The 21,626-nt window shown below is 35.5% G+C and overlaps 2 protein-coding genes and 1 pseudogene across 2 annotated transcripts in view; all 3 read right to left on the reverse strand.

Annotated features, from left to right (window-relative positions):
• Positions 1-4,369, reverse strand: part of LOC107694821 (GTP-binding protein Rab-3D-like) — an 11,345-nt gene extending 6,976 nt beyond the window's left edge. The window contains exons 1-2 of the mRNA XM_016494503.1: positions 4,104-4,369; positions 2,107-2,343 (exon numbers count right to left, since the gene is read on the reverse strand). Of these exons, the coding sequence (XP_016349989.1) occupies positions 2,107-2,343 (237 nt within the window). The 5' untranslated portion in view covers positions 4,104-4,369. The remainder of the gene's footprint in view (positions 1-2,106; positions 2,344-4,103) is intronic.
• A 783-nt stretch (positions 4,370-5,152) lies between these two features.
• LOC107694824 (mitochondrial cardiolipin hydrolase-like) lies at positions 5,153-8,228 on the reverse strand. Its single transcript, XM_016494505.1, has 5 exons — positions 8,149-8,228; positions 7,198-7,385; positions 7,074-7,115; positions 6,823-7,004; positions 5,153-5,573 (listed from the first exon to the last, which is right to left on the reverse strand). Exons 1-5 carry the CDS (start codon positions 8,158-8,160, stop codon positions 5,323-5,325), a joined length of 675 nt encoding a protein of 224 aa, XP_016349991.1. The 5' UTR covers positions 8,161-8,228; the 3' UTR covers positions 5,153-5,322.
• Positions 8,229-9,784: 1,556 nt separating this feature from the next.
• Positions 9,785-13,436, reverse strand: LOC107694822 (calponin-1-like; annotated as a pseudogene).
• Between the last annotated feature and the right edge of the window lie 8,190 nt (positions 13,437-21,626).

The raw sequence follows: 21,626 nt of genomic DNA on the forward strand, positions 1-21,626 counted from the left end.
GACGAGCCGCCACTGCAATTGGGACTGTGCCATCAGCAGCCATCAGACTTGACATGATGCCATTTTTCTGCAGCTTTACTAATCAATCTAACATACAATTTTCACTTCGTGGATGAAAAAATAATAATAACAAATACTCAAGAAAGCTGAATATCTTATAGATTGATGGTGGACTCTATTGACTTGGGCCATCAAACAACCCCCTAGCAACTGCCTAGAACACCCTAGCAACCACATTACAATGTGCCAAAAACATCCCAAATATCATAGCAACCACTGTCCTGGTGCCAAACAAAACTAGTTTTGTATGTAAAAATCTAATTTTAAAAGCTCTATTCTCGTCAATCTTAGACCACTGCAGGCAGAGCGGAGTTGTTCTATGGTGGGCACACAAGTGCATTCTGGGAAAATGCTACTCATCACCTCTGAGGCGTTCTCACCCACTTCCTTTTATCAACAGAAAGTGCTGTCGCTTCCTCTGTCGAGGAAGTCTGCGGCTGCGAACTGGCGCACAACAATAACAACTAAAATTACAGCGTCAGAATTTACAGAATGTAACTGTAGGACTATAACTTGACTCTGGACTATAACTGGATCATAAATAATTTCTTGGCAGGACTGGGCAGTGGGTAGTTGATATTCTGACCCACTTCCTGTCTTGGTATTGAGTCAATTAGTGATTTAGAGCAGAAGGCAGATGCATGCTGGTCTGGACGGTCAAAAAGCACAACTAATTTGATTTTATGGCTTTCGTTTTCTAAAGGTTCCCTCAAAATGGATTTGGCCCTGTGTGTGTGTGCGCGCTCCACACATAATGCATCAAATGATGGGGCCATCTGCTTTGGGTAATTCTGGATGTTTTGTAACATTAACCATCATTGCTGGCACACACCTCACCTAGATTATCTTGACCAAGATATCACTAATCATGCTGACATACGATTGGCAGATCCTCTTTTCACAACACTAGACTTTGGCAATGACACATATATTTTTTTTTTGGCTTAAACTGTGAAATATGAATAACTACAGATTAACAGAATAAAAACATAATAACAGACTTATTCAAAGTAACTGCACACTGAACTGCAAACTGACACCAAATGCATTTTAGCTCTGGGAACCAAAAGCATTGCACCAAATGTCTCATATAGTGCAGCAGTCGAGTTCCAGAAGTAAAAATCCCATTCATTTTCTCCATAGGGGAATTGATTTTAACTTTAAAACCTTTTAAGATAGACCTACCTGACCTAGATAGACCTATTAACGCCATCAGCCTGCATTATTTCAACCTATTTTTAAATAATTGTGTTTAACAGAGTTTTTTTTTAATTCGATGTCACTCGTAATGCTTCATGGGATTGCATTTCTTTCCCTCAAAGCCATTAAGTACACAGTCTTGTACTTTTGTCTGATTTTAAAATACTTTTTGCTTCAAATCAAAGTTTCAAATGTTGTGATTCACCTTGTAGCTGGCTGGTTTGGTTTATAACTCTTTAAAGAAACCCTATGGGAAAAATGAATGGAAAGTTAAGGCCCGTCCACCAGGGTTGCCAGGTCTGCAAAACAAAACCAGCCCAATTGCGATTTTTCCATGTTTTTCTCCTCCTTCGTGGGTCCGCTCCATCGAAATCTGAATTCTGATTGGCTGTCATTGTTTTGTCATTCATTTGCTAGAAATAAAAATCCTTCTGAAAGTGATTCCAAAGATATTGTTCCTCTGTATCGTTATCACTATAATTGTGGTGTGGACTCTAAATTTAGAATGATTTTTAAAAGTAAAAATATTTGTCGTTATAGTTATCGTCCTTGGTGTGAATAGGCCTTTGGACAGGAAAAGACTGTCTGATTGATATCTAAAACATCCAACCAGAGGTTGTTCTGTTTTTATGTGCCATTTAAGGGCAGGTAAACCTGAAAATTTAGTTGACACCACAATAATATACCATCAAAAAATAAATAAATTTAAAATATGGCACACTGTTCTCTGCAAAACACCAATAAAATTAGTCTAGACCTTGAATGAACAAATATTTGTATAAATTCTACTCACCCTCCTCATTTTCACTATATAAATGACTCCGATGTCCCATTTTTCAAACTCACCCATATTTGCAGTTTAACTCGTTTCTCATTGCGGTAAACAGTTTTGACTTTGAAGTCGATGCCGACCGTGCTGACGAACGCAGAGGTGAAGGAGTCGTCAGCGTAACGGAACAGAAAACTAGTTTTTCCAACGCTGCTGTTACCAATGATGAGGAGCTTGAACATGTAGTCAAAATTCTGATCGGCTACATCTTTCTGCACCTGCGTCTGATGACGGGTATCATTGGCCGACGCCATCTAGAGGGGTGGAGGAAAAGTGGAAATATAAGACAGACAATCATATAGTCACCATTTACAATGAAAGTAAATAATGAAGGTTGTCAGACAGAAGAAAACACCATCATATGTCAGGCCCTGAGGATGCTATGGCTTTTTTTGCCCATTTAGCTGAAGCCCTGTTGATACACTTGATCACTCATATGTAGTTTAAGTATTCTTCCAGCACTATCATCTAGCTATCTTTCTTTCTTTGTACATCAGACATGCTGAGTGAGGACCTTCCCTTGATTGATGTCATGACACATGTCATGAATATGAAGGTTTTTTATGCATGTTTGTGTCTTTAAGTGTCATTCACTCAGTTATGTAATTTTGAATGCAAAGATGACATTGTTTGAGATGTCTTTGTTATGGGCTATGGTTAGGGGTAAGGGTAGGGGTAGGGTTAGGGTTAGGTCAAATAATGTCATATTTGCATTAAAAATGACATAACTGAGCGAATGACACTTAATGACAGTTGTCATAAACATGCATAAAACCTCCTCCATATTCATGACATGTGTCATGTCATGATTATGAAGGTGTCATGTCAGTTTTATGCACACCCCTTCAAGTAAAGTGTTACCAACAGTACTTAAAAAGTGTGAAGCACATTATGAGAATAGTTTAAGGAAGAGTTCACAAAAAAAATAAAAAAATATTGTGTACACTGTATTACTCTATTTGTATTTTAGATACTATTTTGTATTTTAGAAGCTATTTTAGTATTATATACTACTAGTATTAATATTTTCAATTAGCTTTCATTTTTATATTTTTGTTTTCATTTTAGTGTTAGTGTTTTAGTCATTTTTATCAATTTTTTAAAAATATATAATTGTTTTAATTTATCTATAATTCATATTCATATCAGTTTGTGTTTTAGTACTTTTATTTCAATTTCAGTTAGTACGTTTAAGTTTTTGATTATTTCAGCTTTATTTCAATTTCAATTTTTGATTATTTCAATTTTATTTAAATTTCTGTGAAAAACGACTTAAATCCCAGTCTGTTCATCACACAAGCTATAGTATGACTTTAAAGACTTGAAATACAGCTCATAAGTAATTCGGATTACTATTATTATTACGATTTATGGCCCTTTTTCGGGACTGATAGACATAGGCTCTGTGAAATATTGTTCAATGGAAAAGTGCAGCATTAAGACTCTTCGAAAAGTCTTCATTTAAGAAAAACTAAAGAAACCCTCTAATAACATGTGACTATTTAAACTAAACAAGTACTAACATCCTGCTGAAGCATATGAGAAAGAGCTGATCACATCAACACCTGTACCTGAAGAGGGAGTTACCAGGATATGACACACCTTATACCTATGATTGAACACAATGCGGTTGTGCCACAGTGACTCTATATATGCAATTTTAAATAAAATGATAAGGGATCCCTTTTGCACAGGCAAAGAATAAGATGAGATGACAGGTTACATTTGATCTGATACTGGTCGACCCAAACAGCAGCACACACCCTGAACTGTGAAATCTACAGATCTGTCAAACACAATATCAGCTTACATTAGCAAGTCAAACACACTCAGAAAATATACATTTGAGCATGTCATCAATAGCTGAATTTTGGGGTTGAAAGGTAAATTAATAGGCAACTGAAAGGGCTCTGATCGTGCTTCCATATGGACATCTTCCTTACAACTCTCTCCACTGTAAGCGACTAAAGAAAAATGCGTATCCGTCGGGCACAGACAGAACAGGGTGACTAACCTTATCCGGCTCTTCTTAGAGGTGGTTATTTTATTCTATGCACTTGATGTTGCGCTTTTCCTCAGCTGGTTTCGGACATCCAGTCCTCGCAGATGCAGTTTCACTTTTCCCGCAAAACACACTGGAAAGGGTCCACTCGCCTTAAAAACCGACCATTCCCTTCCCTAAAGTGGGGCGTTGCAAAGTCAGACGCTTGATGACTGCAGCGACCTGGCTGTCGACCATTTATTTGTGCTGAAACTGCGCTGGCTGTTTCCAGATCAGCCAGCGGCCCTGGCGAGCTTCCAGCCCGCACTCACGGAGCAACCAATCAACAGGTCCTCTGTCAGCCACACAGCATTATCTTCTGCTATTTACATACGGGTCATTCTGTGAAACGAGTTACATTAGCATTTTCAAATGGTGATAAAAAACAAAAAAACAAAAGAGTAACAAGATCGACAGTTTTACAGTTTAATTATACAAGCTTTTTGGCCAATGGCAAGAATCTAAACCGTGCCTTTTTATAAGAAAGAGAATTTAAAGCTGATGTCTACAAATATTTACCAGTTAATCAGTATATATATATAAATATAGTTTATATAATCTATAAACCTAAAATAAAAATATAATAAAAATAACTTTTTATAAAAAAAAACTAATTTATTTAAAAAAAATCTACTATTTATTTAATGCACTGTTTGAACTTTATTCAAAAGGAAACCCCAACATTAAAAGGAAATAAGAGCAGTTATTTTTTAGCTTAAAAAAAAAATTATATTAATGTGCATATACAGAAACAAGCTTATCTAAAATCTTCTAGTCACAAAAGAGGAAAACAAGAGGCACACACCATCACAAATTGAGCAATCAAAGGCATGGCTATGAAACGCAAACTCACAGGTTTCAGCTTGCTTTGCACACTAGGTGTTTATGAGCAAAGATATGTATTATTTTAGCAGATCGGTTTATTTGAACTAGTTTTTACTTACACTAGAGTTACACTTAAATTGAACTAAATAATAAATCTTTCAAGCCCACAATAAAAAAAACAAACATTTTGCATCAAAACTGGAAAAAACCTAAAGGTGCTGAAATTGTCACTAAGAGGCTGACAAACAATCAGAAGAAAGAAAACTAGCTTTCGAATTCTAAAAGTAATCTAACAAATAAAATAAACTCCTCTGTGTAGAACTGTGTAATGTAAACTGTAAAGAAAAAGAAGTAAATGTAAAGCCTATCAATGTAGCTGCCCATTGGTGCATTGAGGTTTGTGATTGGCTGGATCACTGGCCTCCCACAGCTTCTGAAACTCCTGCTGATAGGGCCGCACAAGCTCCAGCTCCTCCGTAACCATGACGTTTTCTTTGTTGCTCTGGACTGCGGTTAGGGTCCAGTTGAGGGAGCCAGTGATCAATTTCCTGCCGTCCACTAATGCAAACTTATGGTGCATATGAACAGCTGCGCTCATCTCGTGCCTCACACGGATGCCTGTAATTGAGGTCAAAAACAGATTGGAAACTATCAATTAGCTCCAAATCCGCTTGCAAATTAACAACAGATGCGATTTCGACATCTGTCAAACCCCTCCATGTGTGAATCATCTAGATCCTTTAAGTCTGCTCTAATGCATCATCACAGTCTGCAGTAGGCGGGTGTAACAGCTCGCAGAAGTTACAGCAGTGTGTACTGAAATAACATGACAGTTTTTACTACCTGCAACAGTCGTACAAGTTCTGACTATGAATCGTTTCATACTGCATACCACAGAGTTGTGAGAACAAGCCCATGCTAAATACAATGATAAGGTTTGCAGAGTCAGTAAAAACCTCAAAATATGATGGAATAGTTTTTTTTAATTCTTAGAATTTTTACATTTTTTTAATTTGATTTTAAGTCTACTAATTTTATAATAATGAAGATTAATAACGTCTTAAGTCACAAACATCATAGACATTCTATGTTTTTTTAAGTAATACTTCAATATTGGGAAATTACTAATACTTCAGTAACGCTACAGCTATAAGATTATTATTTTGCTCCTTATATATATATATATATATATATATATATACACACACACAGTATATACTTTAGCCATAGAGTATTGTTTTATTTTTGTACTACAAATTTTTTTCTCATCCAATATTTTGTGGAGGCACTGCCTCTGTGTCCTCCTCGGAGAAAATGCCCCAGAGATATATATATATATATAGTGCTGTCAAATGATTAATCGCACAGTTTTTGTATGTGTGTGTACTGTGTATATTTATTATGTTTATATAAATACACACACATGCATGTATATATTTAAGAAAAATATGTTTTATATATAAATTATTTATATTTATATAAATTATATACGAATATAAATATATTAATTTATATATAAAAAAATATATATACATGTATGATTGTTTGTGTATTTATTTATCTACACACAATAAATATACACAGTACACACACATAATCGCGATTAATCGTTTGACAGCACTAATGTATATACATAATTTTTTTTAATTAAACATACTTATTATACTTTAATTATAACTATATATATTATTATACTTTTTGTCTGATTTTTTTTTTATTTCTGGAATATAGCATCTTACTTTTCTGGTAGGTTTTTTTTGTCCTTTTCTTGAGTTTGATGACTGACATCTTCACTACTATTAACAATGGCAGAATTTTCATTTTGGTGTTAACCAACCCTGTGAAATCACATTATGCGACAACACACCTGCCTTACGGACGGTGCCGATCTGAGATCCAGTGATGGTCATGTAGTCTCTGTCCGTAACCACTCGTACAACGACTCCCTGTTTGTGCAGCAGGAGAATCGCCCTGCTCAGCTCCATGTGAGAGAAGGAGAACACACACAGGTCCAGTGACATACGTGCAGAGAGGAGATGTCCGAGCAGCCTGGAGAAGGACGTCGAGAACACACACAGGTCCAGTGACATACGTGCAGAGAGGAGATGTCCGAGCAGCCTGGAGAAGGACGTCTCAACCCCATGGGGAAGGGGACATGCGCTGAGGGCACAGAGAAAGGTGGAGAAATGAATTATTTTGCACATTATTGCACATTTAGATTAGAAAAAGCTGATCCAACTACCAGGGGAAACGTTTACGGCGTGTGAACAGGTGCTCAACGCAGACTTGGGGTGAAGGGAAGAACAGAACTTCTTTCAGGGGCCCGTGAGAGTCTCTCAGATGCCGCGTCAGCCAGTTTAGCCACTCCACCCCCAGAACGAAAGCTACGGCTCCCAGCCCTAACACTTTCATCAGGTCTTTAAATGACATCTGAGAAAGCACACAGAGAGAACGGATTAGAAAATAAAGCAGAGTTATATTACACTTTATGAACAATAAATAGACTGTACATTCCTGAAGTTGAACAACCAGTCATTTTCCCAAATCATTGCTGTCGTCAAAGGCGACAAGTCCTGCATGGACGAAGGCCACCCACATAAATGTTATTAATTTGATCCATGTTGCAAACTATTACACAGGTCAGGAATACTTCTTTCTGATTGGTCCATGGAAACATTTTACAATCAAATGCTTTTGTATTATAACCACTGAACTGCATTCTAGTTTGAGTAATCACTCATCTAACTCCATGGTTGCTGTCTTCTCACCTAAATAATGCAACACAAACAATATTTTTATATGTACATTTATATTTACAGGTACACGAAACTAGCACAATTACGTAGGAAATCGGTCGCCATGCAGGGACAATTATAGTGTATTTGACAAAAATACTTGACCACAGATTGAAGTGAATGACCAATGAGAAGCAAGCATTCCAGAGCGTTGTGTGATAGGCCTAATATGAAGCATAATTAATACTGATCATTTTGCACATGATGAAAGAATGTATTACAACAGCGTGTTTTAATTTAAGCTTAATTTACACTTCTTTGACGCATGGTAGCGTTTCAGAAAAGTGAGTAATATAACAAATTAAACTTGTACTTGTTATTGGTCATTCATCCAGGCACGTATTTTGTTACGAGACGCTTTTTATAGCACAAAATGTGAGAATGTTTTGATATAATACCTGTTGGGACATGTCTGCCGAACTCAGTTGACAACTAAAAGCACGTGCACGCTCTGAAGAATCATTATGGTGAATCGGATCTGTTCAAAGAATCGGTTGAAGAGGTTCACAGAACGGGTCTAAATGAATCATTTTAGAATCGGCCGGAGAGTTTCTCGAATAAAACAAATTTACAATACAGACACCTCTTTCAAGTATGTCCGATTTGTGTTTGTACTAAACTAAAAAGCTAAATGCGACATAATAGTACGGGCATTTGGAGTGAAATTAGGATTTGATGGATGGGTCGAAATATAAGCTAAAAGAAATTTGTTTGATTAACTTGATTAACGCATTGCTTTTAATAAACTGCATTTTTATTGCAACGAAAAAAACTTTTCATCCAAGAAAGTAAATCAATGTATTCTTTGTTGTACATACAAATTTGTTGCAGTTAAGTTCTCTTTTATATTATTTATATTAACTTAGATACAGAACGTGAGCAACGTATGTTCACATGATTCATTTGGACATGGTACTATGGTAATTCCACTGTATTCTTTGAAGAACCTGGGTGCCATGGTCCAATGTAATCTATATAGTATTTTGATATATCAAAGTCACCATACAATTCCATCACTGTACCATGCCATACCATAGATATTGTAATGATACCCTAAATACAATACAATACAATAGACCTAAGGAAATTATGTTTTTTCCAACAATTAAAATGGTAATAATAAAGAAATTGTGACAAAAAAAGTATATATATATATATATATATAGGCTAACAACGAAAGAAATATATGCAACTGCCAAGAAATGTTAGTTTCTTGCTGCTAGACATATGCAAGCACAGGCTGAAAAGTTTAAAAGTGTGTAAAATGTGCAAATGTCATTGCATCACTTCCTCAATATTTACACAAGTTGTGTATATTCTGAACATGCATCTATTTTTGAGTGTGAAGGATTAAAATTCTTTTTGTTTAATGACCCTAAAGAATATAAATTAATAACTGCTGCCAAGGGACCAAATGTAGGGGACAGGGTCTCTCTATCCCACTTCAGACAACAAAACCATTTTATGCTTTCATTACTTTTGTGTAGACATATTTACTGTTGTCCCCACATATAGACACTAACTGATGATCTTTTGTTTATGTTTAATCACCTTCTAACTTCTGATATTATGACACTAAAGACCAATAACATCAAATTTTGAGGAATTTAAAGACTTAAGAGGTTAATATGTTATAAGGCAAACTATGACTGATCCATAATAAGGCACGTAAACCAGTCGATTTGGAGTTTAGAAGTTATTGTGTGGTAGATGATCCCTTTTAAACTGATCAGAGACCAGCTTAATTGATTCTCTAATTAAGCACTTACTGTATAACACATTGGCCACATAAAGATGATTATTTGTTTTAGTTATGCTGGTCTGGGATAAAGGGACAGTGTCTACCAATGCTGAATACCAGAGTGTAAGTGTATTAATTAACAAAATCAGGGCCGTGTTGTTCATTAGGCTTGGCGCAGTATTTGTGGTCGTACACTAGACGTGAGCCTCCCATTGGGGTGAGGCCGCTCTGAGATGGCACTTTATACCAGAGTATAAGTGTATTAATTAACAAAATCAGGGCCGTGTTGTTCATTAGGCTTGGCAGTATTTGTGGTCGTACACTAGACGTGAGCCTCCCATTGGGGTGAGGCCGCTCTGAGATGGCACTTTGTTGGTTCCCATCTGCAGAGACACGGTTGTAGTGTCCACTGGGTCCAGATTCACATTCTTTTCTGTCACCTGCCTCGCCGTGCCAAGAGCAAACATTCCAGCCTACAACAGGACCAAGACAAGTTCATATATTAAAATTGCAACAGTTTCGGAATTTTTAGGGCTTTCTTGAACTTTCTAGAACTGACCGGTGTGCTTTCTGAATTCTTCAGTATTTTTCAGTAGCATAGAGGTGAATTAACAGTGTAAGTGTTTTACTGTCATCAGTAATCAAGCCACACATGCATCCATTTTACTATTATGAGTGTTGGCATAAAAATAAACAATATCTGTAATATCGGAAGAGGACATGAACAGAGTGGTCATCTCATAATTACAGTGATTTTGGCATTAATGCAGCATGTGGCCTCACCATGCTGGCTCATTTGTTAGTGCCCATTTGGAGGTTTATGCTTCTCCATGCCTATATTGGGATTATAGAGACGGCGTCTGGTTCCATAGGAGGTCATGCCCTTTTGGCTGGCAAATTTGTTGGAGCCCATCTGTGAATTCAGATGAAAGGTCACATTCAGCAAGGACACATTAAATTGATGAAAAGTGACAGTAAACACATATAATGTTACAAAATATTTCAGTTTCAAATTAATGTATCACAGTTTCCACAAAAATATGAAGCAGCACAACTGTTATCAAAAATCATTATAATAAGAAATGTTTCTTGAACAGCAAATCAGCATATTAGAGTGATTTCTGAAGGATCATGTGACACTGAAGACTGGAGTAATGATGCTGAAAATTCAGCTTTGCATCACAGGAATAAATAATATTTAAAAATATATTCAAATAGAAAAGTTATTTTTAATTGTAATAATATTTCACGATATTACTGTATTTACTTATTTTTAAAAACATTTAAAAAATCATACTGACCTCACACTTTTAAACAGTAGTATTAAAAAAAAAATGGTCATAGCTGCAAAAGGCAGATCATGTGTTTTACCTTCAAATCAAATGCAACTGTAATTCAAAGTAGTTAATTTAGGTACTCTTGATCTCTGTCGTTTAGACTAATTTCCATTCTGTATAAATGCTTGTCATGTTTTTCTATTATTCAAAATATTTTCTGCTTTCCTGTTGCATTGACATTTCTCATTGAGGCATCATTTGTCAATTATTTGTCATGTGACCTGCTGGCTGATAATGCTATTCCATGCTTTCATCTTGTCAGGATTGAATTTCCTTTGCTTTTTTGCTGCATACTTCACACCGATGTCACTTTTTGTGTAGAAGCCTTTAGTCTTAGCCTGGGTGCATGGAGAGAGAATATGGAAAAAAGACATAGCAGAAAAAGTGTCTTTGGTCCTATTCACAGGTTGTTCAAGCTGCGTTTTATCAGTTTCTCACCACTCCAGCCAATGTGATGAGGGTACACTGGACCTGGGTGTGGTTCATGTCCTCGAAAAGGTCATTGGCCTCAAAGATGTCACGTGGTTTCAGGCCGTATTCACCATTGGCTCAAACAAAGTGAGTGATGTTCTCTAACAGAGAGATTGAAGGAATAGATCAAAATAAAGTTAGGAATGGATACATCTTTATATTTCTCCAAAGTTCTTCTTGTCTCATAGATACCACTATGCCATGTCCAGAAATACAGTATTTGTAGGTCAACTCATTTGAAGTACTCTAAACAGAATGGAGTTAATGAGGTAAAATAGTCCATTCATTAGCTGAGTTTGACTTTTGTGTTGCATTCCTTGTTTATGCAATCTACTCTTAATAGCATGTTTGTTTTAACTACTGTAACTATTTGCACTTTTAAATCAATAACCACGTTGACAGTGCCAAAGGACTGCGTTAGTGTTTTAAACAGGTGGTTTAATCCTAACAGCGCTTAGAGCTAAATTATGTACACATCTACATTCTCTGCATTTCTCTAAATTAAACAGCACATACCCGCAAAGCTGAAGGATCCATCACATGTACGTATGTATTGTAACAAACATCAGTTGCATTCTTAAAATGGCATAAATGTGGCTCATAGTTTCCATTTCAAAACATGACATCTAGGACATAGGACATCTAGGACATATATGCATACAAATTTGAATAGGAGCGACACGAGTGATGCCTCAAAATTCAGACATTGCTGATATACACATTACCTTGTGCCAATTCAGTGCTGAATAATTGACCTTCGGAATGGATCCAGGTTGCAGTTTGTTGATCAGCCTAGTGAACAAAAACGCTATATAAGAGCAATGAGACCAAGCTCAAAAATGTTGTGAGTGCCAGTTTTTGTGTCATTTTCTGTGTTACCCTTGGTCACTTTTCTTTTGGCTTTTATTTCTATTTAATCTGTCTCAATTATGAATTATTATTGCATGTTATTTATTTATTGTGATAATTGTCTCTAAATAACCTTTAATTCATTGTTTGGTAACATACCAAGTCACTTATGTAAAAGATTTTTTTAAATTTTATTTCTAAGTGAGTCTTTTAAACTGGTTAAATAAAAATGATCAACTATCTTTTATTCCTGAAACTCACTCGCACAGGATCACACCGTCCTTCAGTCCCTCCATGAAGTTGTCAGGAACTGTTCGACCTGTGACCTCATGGATCCACATCCTCAGGGCCTCCTCCATCTGAGAGTCATACTTCTGTGCCAGCTGTAATGTGAAGTCATTTTTTTTCACATAATTTACTTTGCTGCATACAGAGATAATGCTTTTCTAACATTATGCATGCAAGCTGTTTGCTAACAACTGCAGAAATCAGTTTAGTCTGAATAATAAATGTATTATTGTTGTTGTAAATGTAGTGCTTGGGTCTCTGTTCTAGCCTCTGGAAGTAAATTCAAGGATGAACAGGATGGATATAAATATTTACACAAGTTTCCTGTTTCGTAGTCATATCCAATTAGATCATATAATTGCAAGGTCACCTGTCATAGTAATGATGATACATTAACCCATAATTCTGATCAAAATGGAGTGTTTCTCATCTTTAGTAAGTTCTAAAGTATAATATTTATTGAAGTTATACACTAATTTGATTTATATTTCTATGACGTCTGTAAATATATACTGTATCATCTCTAAAGTTTCATTAACCATCTATTGTATCATGCTAAAACAAATAAAAGAGATTTTTTTTTTAGACAAATATTTTGGAAATGTTGCTGTTTGGCAACTCGTACCACAATGGAAGGGGTTTTCCTTTAAGCTCTTTTGACATTTCTTTTTTAAAAGTTTAACCTCTAACTAAGTTCATGTTTCTTTTCTGAATCAATGTATTCAAATATTTCTACTGAATATTTGCACAAGTGTAACACGCTTTCCAATGAGGAAATGCATTGCTGCAGTTCCATTGTGGCACAGAATTGCCAAAGGGCACTGCTCACATTTTTTTGCAAAACTGTTGGGCAAAGTTGATAAACAACAACATTTATTTTACTTTCGTATGCAGTCAGGGCTTTCAAGTTTATGGCAGTTGTATTATAAAGTGCACATACCTTGGTCCTGACATCAGCAGAGAGTCCAAATGTGGGTCCTTTGCTGAACTGGGTGCTCATGGTCTCTGTCCTGTTGATGCTCCTGTGATCTGTATCTGCTCTCTGAGCTGCGCCCAGGAGTTCTGATCTGATCTCTCTCCATCTTTTAAATGCCCCTCTGTCCATGTGTCATACTGTACAAGTCTGCCGCTCATTGGCTGAGGCCTCTTGACCACCTGACCAGTCATGAGCATGAATATGCTGCTGGCATGGGTCAAATAATTCCTAAAGGAATAGTTTAACAAAAATGAAAATTCCAAACGACACAAGTTTTCTTCTCTGCATTTGGTTTAATTCAAAAGAGCAAAAGTAATAATAGTAAATGACTACTAGTATTATTATCATCGTAAATGTAATAATAAATGAAGCAAGGAGAGCAGGAAGATGATGGTGGATGGAAGGAAAGGAGACGGTGGAATTTGAGCTCTTTATTTGGTCATGATGGTCCTACAGCTGTCATGTGTTTGTAGACATATTTATAACAGAAAGAATCCAGAGTGAAACTGAACTGAGTTCATCACATTAGTGAGTTTCTGTAACTGTATATGAACAAGAAGGAGAATGAAAAAGACTAATGCACACACACACACACACACACACACACACACACACACACATATATATATATATATATATATATATATTTGGTGGCCAACGTTGAATGCTTTTATGGATGGATAGATGGATGGATGGATGAAAAGTTGGTAAGGCTAAAGTAGTGGCTTGCTCACATACTAAATTAAGGAATGCACTCCAGTCCAGTTTGGCAAGAGGTGTTTAAAACTGTTTTAGGGTATGAGCCAAGGATAGAGTGGTCATAAAACAAATTAATGCACATTTGAACGATTGCAATCCAGAGAACTTAAAGGAATAGTTCACTCAAAAATACATTAAATGATGGACTGCAGTCATGTGGATTTTTGTGATGTTTTTATCAGCTGTTTGGACTCTCATGGCACCCATTCACTTCAGAGAATACATTAGTGATATAACGCTAAATTCTCCAAATCTCTAATTTTTCAAGATTTTCAAGCTCCTGCCTTCTACAAGTGAGTTGAAACATATTACCATTTGTCCCTGTAACAACCGTAATTGTCCCCCAGATGGCGGTATGACCAACCTTTCCCACTAGACTCAAGGATGTTGACAACATGGTCATACATGCTTTTCAAAGGACATTTTATGAGATTATTTACTCAAACAGTCTTTCACCTCCCTAATTTTCTCTTTCTCTTCTATCTTTCTTCTAACATCTTGGCTACCCCATTACCCCATATGTATATGTATTACCCAAGAGCCATTAGCTCTTCACTTAGTTGCCTTACCTACAATTTCAAAAGAAGCACAGTATGGAATTGCATACTAGCATACTACTCTCACCATTTCTGCGTTATGCATTATATATGTCTTCTAAACTCATTATTTTACATAACTAAATTAAACATGCAATGTCAATGAGGTCATATGACAACAATGTTGCATACTACCATTTGTTGCATACATACATAGTTACATAATGCAAAACCCCATCTTATTTTTAATGAATAGCAGGCAGTATAGAGTATATGCTCTTCATTAAGCATTAGGTTAGTATTTCATTCTTAAAATATGTATATATATTAATTGATTTTCCACTTCACACCCCTTCATACACAACCATTCCAGTTTTAAAGCACTCAAAATCAAAGTCCCTGAACTCTAGGTCAGATCTGTGCCACGCATACACCACAGTTATTTAGCATGAACAGTATTTTTCAGATCTGTCAAGTAAGCGATGCATCATTTATGCTGGATGAGTCAGACCGTTCACACCACTGGGGTTTACCTGAGAACTCTTAAATTGTGTGTGATGGAGTTTGAAACATGCACTGTATAAACTACAGCACATCCAGTACAATTAATTTCTTCAGATTTTAACTCTTTAAATCGCTACAGGGTTTCTTACCTGTAACATATGGTTATAATCAGCAGAAGACAGGGATGAATAATGGAGAAATATTGCACAATCCTGCTGTGGCTTTGAGGCAGGTTTTGACCAATGACAGAATGTTGCCTAGCAGCTCCAAGAATCCAGGCTTGACATTAAGATTTACCAGGTACTTGCCTTTCAGACAAGAAAAACAGTTTGAGACTAAAACTTTAATTCACTTATCCAAAAACAGTTTGTAATAATAGACAAAGCTAGCACGGGCATCAGGAATCTAAAGTCAACTCTATAGTGATGCCGATATTCTGCACAATTTGGGCAACACAACCTTGACTGCCCTGTGGGAAAAAGACATAGTTTCAGCCCAGTTTAATGTTCCTTTGCTGAACTGGGTGCTCATGGTCTCTGCCGTAGAGTTGAGTCTTTGTTAAACAGAAAGTAAAAAAAAAAATGTTTTATTTTTATTTTAAATAGAATATTTTGTATCATTATACATATCTTTACATTCACTTCTGATCAAATTTTGTCCTCGCTAAATCTTACTGGCCTCAATGTTTTACACTTAAATATAAATATATTTTATAATTGTGTCAAATATATTAATAAATATAATAATTATTATAATGGTTAAAAAAAATTCTGAATGAAAAATAAAAAAAGTCTGAATAATGATAAAGAAATCATTTTTATATCCCACACAAACTCTTTCATATTAATTTATTTGTCTTATGTCATGCATATTCATGTCATATTTCATTTATAAATGATCTAAATGTCTGAGAAAATGAGTGAAAAAAGTCTCTATTTTAAATTTTTTTCTTATTTAAAGAAAATATTTTTTCCCCTATAGAAATTATACAGTATAAATAGTCAGTATAACAATTTGAGCAGTGAAAATTGAACATTTACATGAATTTCTTATTTGGCATGCCTTCCATGTGTTTTAATGACAGCACTGGAGCTGACATGAGCAAAACCTGCTGATCAAGTTCTCCAGAAGTTCACCAGAGAATCTTGAGCTTCGGTGGAAGCAAGAACAATCTGACCGTCTGTACAAAAAAAAAGCATGATAAGTGTTACTATTTATAAATAGTGCAGAAACGTAAGTATTTTTTCACTGTATGATTTTTCATTGTTTTGCATTGTTCAAAATCCTAAAACTCTGCTTATTTCGTGGATTAAATGAAAAAACATTCAACATTTCAACATGATTTCAGACTTTTGGACCCCACTGTATGTGTGTATGTCATCATCTTTACATATACTCCTTTAGGGAACCTCATCCAGAATGAATTACAGTTTGCATTTGGCAATCATTCCATTCAGAGTACAGTGAGCTGTATCATAATGTGGGACATGTGACCCTGTTCAATACTTTATTGTCCGCGCAATTCAATGAATGTCTTTCCTTTCAGCATGTTTTCAATTATTCTGTCTCATGGAGGCATTTCATGAAAGTAGAAAATCCAGTTGTACCAATTTCATAAAGACGATTCCAGTAACAATAAGGGCACTGTATTCATCTGAAAATGTTCAAGGAGCCAAAAGCTGAATTTATACCAACAGGCCCTCTCTCATACAGTATAAGAGTCGTATAAGATCTCCCTCACGGGCTGAGCATCCCAAACGCTTTCAAACTCCAATCACTGTTAAGTATAAAGATCTGAATTTCATCATTTAAGTTTGAAATAGAAAAATATTTTTTTCTACTTGTTCCAAAAGTTCAGATAATGTTCTAATAAAGTTTGCAAAATGATAAAATGGAATGTTCTGTTTTTTTTTTTTTTTTTAAACAGCATGTTCCAGAAACATTCAGAAATAAAGTTTGAACTTGATAAAAACTCAGTGAGACTTAGCTCAGTGAGAGTATGTGAAAATACATTTTATGTTGCTATCACACATGCTTTGAGTCTTATCCGGTTCCTTCTTCATTTACACACACCGCCCCCATCCCTCCAGACTTCACATAAAAGCCATCAATATATTATTACCTGTTCCACCAGCTCCGTATTGATCTGATACCTCCATCTCCTCTCATCTACTGCCAGAGCTATGCATCTATTCTGGCCAGCTGTGCTGAAGATGACACTAAAACCCTGACAGTATAATTTCATTGATCTCTGTATAGGATTCTCTGCGCTGGTGCATGAGTGTGTTCTGGATATTAAGTGGCTGGTAGACGTCGCAGAATATATTGCATCATAACAGTTTATCTTCATGTATATGTATAGAAGTACTTGCATTCAGATTTAATGCGACAGATCTGATAGATGAACATTGCATTTGTCATGTTGGTAATAAGAAGTGTGTGTGATGAATAGCTGGGCTAAAATTATGATTTTAAAAGGAGATATTTGATTATTTGTAGCATGGATTTATTAAAGGACATCTGTTGTATTTGTTTGTTTCTGTTTTGTTTAAGTCTCTCAGATCATCTGTAGTGCAATTAGCAGGTTGACATTTGACTTACTTGGATGTGATCAAATGTATTATGTATGTGTGTGTGTGTGTGTGTATATATATATATATATACATATATACATATATATATGTATATATATATATAAAACATCAAAACTGACTCACTTGATATTCAGAACAAGCCTCCTAAAAGTTCAAAATGACAAACAAGAAGTGAGGCTGTTTCAGCAATTTTTATTTATTTTTTTATTTTTGAGCCTTTACATATTGACATGAAACTTTGTCTAAGTCATTTCTATAATCTTGCAAAACCATGTAAATGTGGTTATGGTGTCGCCTACTAATCAAAACATAAATAATTAATTAATTAAAATCTTTACTAATCACCTCTGACATGTTATGCAGTCTTATTTCAGTATTAGTATTATCTGTCTACTTTAACTGTATTTAGTAATATTTTGAGTTAGTTTTTTATGTTTTCAGTTTTTCTTTTATTTCTAGTTTAATTTTATTATGTGCTTTTGTCATTTTTTTTTGACAAAACTATTTATTTTAATTATTTATTTTTATTTCAGTTTCAGTTTTAGTAATTTTAGTACTTCAGCTGAACTTCAATTCGTTTATGTTTTAAGTTCTAATATTTATGTTTTATTTTATTTCAGCTGTATTTCAGTTAACAAAAACAATAGTTTTAGTTTCAGTTAACAATAACATCACTGATGCTATGAGCAAATCAAGTCTACTTAACCACACAGCATTTAGGCCTATGGCATTGACATTTAAAGTTTGCATGCATGCATATTTCCTGCACACTCAGAAAAAAACTGTACAAAAGGTACAAAGCCTTAGGATACAAAGGCTAAAAGGTGCATCTTTGTACCTTATTTACCCCTAAATGGCACATATTAGTACTTTAAAGGTATATACAGGTGCATCTCAATAAATTAGAATGTCGTGGAAAAGTTCATTTATTTCAGTAATTCAACTCAAACCTTAAGTACAGGCCTATATATTAGAACCTTTTGAAAGAGTTCCACCCCTGTGAGTATTGAACCTTTTTTCCTTTTATGATAAAAACATGTGTATTTCCTAATTTGTAATTTGCTTTGGATAAAAGTGTCTGCTGTAAATAACTAGATCTTTTCATATGTGAATTCTTGTTGCGTATTTACAGTATGTGTCTGATGAAGTTGTAAAATGCACTATTAAAACTACATAACAACACTGTCGACTGAAGAAAAGATGCATTTTAAATGTGAGTCTTTTTACACACCCTAGGGAGGAAGGAACTCCCTAGTGACTATCCTGTTACCTTTTCGTGGTCAGAGCAAAGCAGTTGGGTTTAAATTTGAAACTGGAGCAGCAGCGCACACAGAAACTCACATTCACGAGGCCGAACTCATCCATACAACACCTGGCAGGGCTGGAGTTCAGAATCCACAGCACCATCTATTTACCGCCGAGGAGGGAAGTCAAATGCTAATCAGGTTTTGTTTGAAGCGGTTGAGTTTCTGAGCCAGCGAGCATTTAAAGCAACACTCCATTGTGCTTGAAGCCAAAACTCACTGGTATCTATTACTTACGCTCTTCTACATAGTCATTATCGGCTCTGTGATGTTTATGAGCACCAAACATTCGAAACTTTTCTGTCTCATTTGACTCACAGGGCATTCACCTCGTCCTTATTTGCAATGAACGCAAATGTAGTTTGTTTCTCAACACCCTTTTTTTTTTTTTTGCTAGTTTGCTTGCTGCCAACCTCAATCAAAACAGTTTATAATAGTAATTTGTTGGCCTCTTGCCAATGTTTTGATTCCTGACGGTCTGATATAAACGCGCACCCTAAAGTTACGTTGTCCGATAACCTGATTGGACTTTTGTGATCTTCTTTTTTTTTTTCATATTTATTTTTTGTGTAATATGCTTCAGACGGTCAGTGAATGGACTCTGGGTGGTGCATTTGTGTGCCTTCTGAGGCTGAGACTACTATGACTTAAGTGTGAGTATGATGGCAAACAGCTTCAACATCTGAAAACAGGCGTTAGAATGGAAAGAGAGAATGGAAAACTCTAACTTTGGCTCTTCATCATTTCACTGTGGTGATGAATTCATACAAGACATTACTGGATTATATACATTCATGCATAAGCTGTCTGAACACTCCTTCAGAGAAATCCCACGTAGTTAACTCTGTGTGGAATAAGTAAGTGAAAATACATAAATTTGGACATCAAATGATGTTGAAGCTTATGATGTTGAGACCTGTGTACCAACCAAATGATAATCTTGAAATCCAGTCAGGCATTTCCAAAAAAAATCTGATTTTCATTTCATGTTGGTTTGTTTGATTTATTAATTTATTTGCTTACTACCATTCAAATGTTTAGGGTTAGCTGGATTTTTGAATTGTTTTTCAGTAATATTCAAAAATATTTGTACAATTTAAAATAACAGTTTTCTATGTGAATATATTGTAAAATGTAATTTATTCCTGTGCTCAAAGCTGAATTTTCAGCATCATTACTCCAGTCTTTAGTGTCACATGATCCTTCAGAAATCAATCTAGTATATTGATTTGATGCTCAAGAAACATTTTTTATAATTATCAATGCTGAAAACAGTTATGCTGTGTAATGTTTTTGAATACAAATTGTTAAAATTTTTTCTAAATACTTTGGTTAATAGAAAATTAAATAGAACAGCATTTATTTGAAACAGAATCTTTTGTAACATTATGTCTTAACTGATCAATTCAGTAGGTCATGAATAAAAGTATTAATTTCTTTAAAAAAAAAAAAGAAAAGAAAAAAAGCTTACTGATTCCAGACCTTTGAATGGTAATGTATTTTTTTTATTTGCTGTTAGCGTCTTGTGTTAGACTGTGGCAAATATGAACTATCAGGGGCAGGTGTAGGTGTAGTTTGTGTAAAGTGAGGGGTGTAGAGTGCAGGATGTGGGGTAAGAGGGGTTAACAGGCAAACTGATAAGATACAGCTGGCCAACGAGAGGTACCGCTGTTTAATTCAGGAACACACACACAGACTGACCACAGTACAGGGGATTGAGCGCCTTTAGGGAACTGAACTACTCACTCATGATGACCACAGAAACCTCCGGAGCCCACATTGTCCCTGAATGCTCGCTTTTTAATGAATCCGAGTCGTCTGCCTGCCTGTCTCCTGTTATCAGCCATGCCATGACTTTCAGGCCAAAAAAGCTTTTGATATAAGGTCAGAGGTCACGGAGAGCATACAGAAGCTTCTCCACCCCTGGTTTTGGGTCACTTCACATCAACAGTGCATTTGCAACAGAATCAGCGGACAGCGTGTCTGGTTGGAGTCTCTATTGGCGTCCACTTGTATGGGTTCGGTTTAATCACTTTTCCGTCATAGTTCAGTCGGTAATGGAAAGTCATTAGTCGTCTCATGTGGCCAGACGTTTAACTATCTGTATAAAGTCTCGCCCACTTTGGGGCAGATTCTAGCCAGAATATGCAATATGCACACAATAATCACACAGGCATGATGATAGTGCATGTTAAAAGACATAAAGCAAAGTATTGGATGCCATACACTCCCATTCAAAAGTCTGGGGTCAGTTTTATTTTTATATTTATTTTTTTTTAAAGAAATTAATACTTTTTTTTCAAAAGTAAATACATTATATATATTTCTTTTGAACTTTCTATCCATCAAAGAATCCTGAAAAATCACGATTTCCATAAAAATATGAAGCAGCACAACTGGTTTCAACATTGAATAATAAATGTTTCTTGAGCAGCAAATCAGCATATTAGAATATTTTTTGAAGGATCATGTTACACTGAAGACTGGAGTAATGATGCTGAAAATTCAGCTTTGCAT

This window comes from Sinocyclocheilus anshuiensis, unplaced genomic scaffold (genome assembly GCF_001515605.1).
Source record: "Sinocyclocheilus anshuiensis isolate Anshui unplaced genomic scaffold, SAMN03320099.WGS_v1.1 scaffold3087, whole genome shotgun sequence".
Lineage (NCBI taxonomy): Eukaryota > Metazoa > Chordata > Actinopteri > Cypriniformes > Cyprinidae > Sinocyclocheilus > Sinocyclocheilus anshuiensis.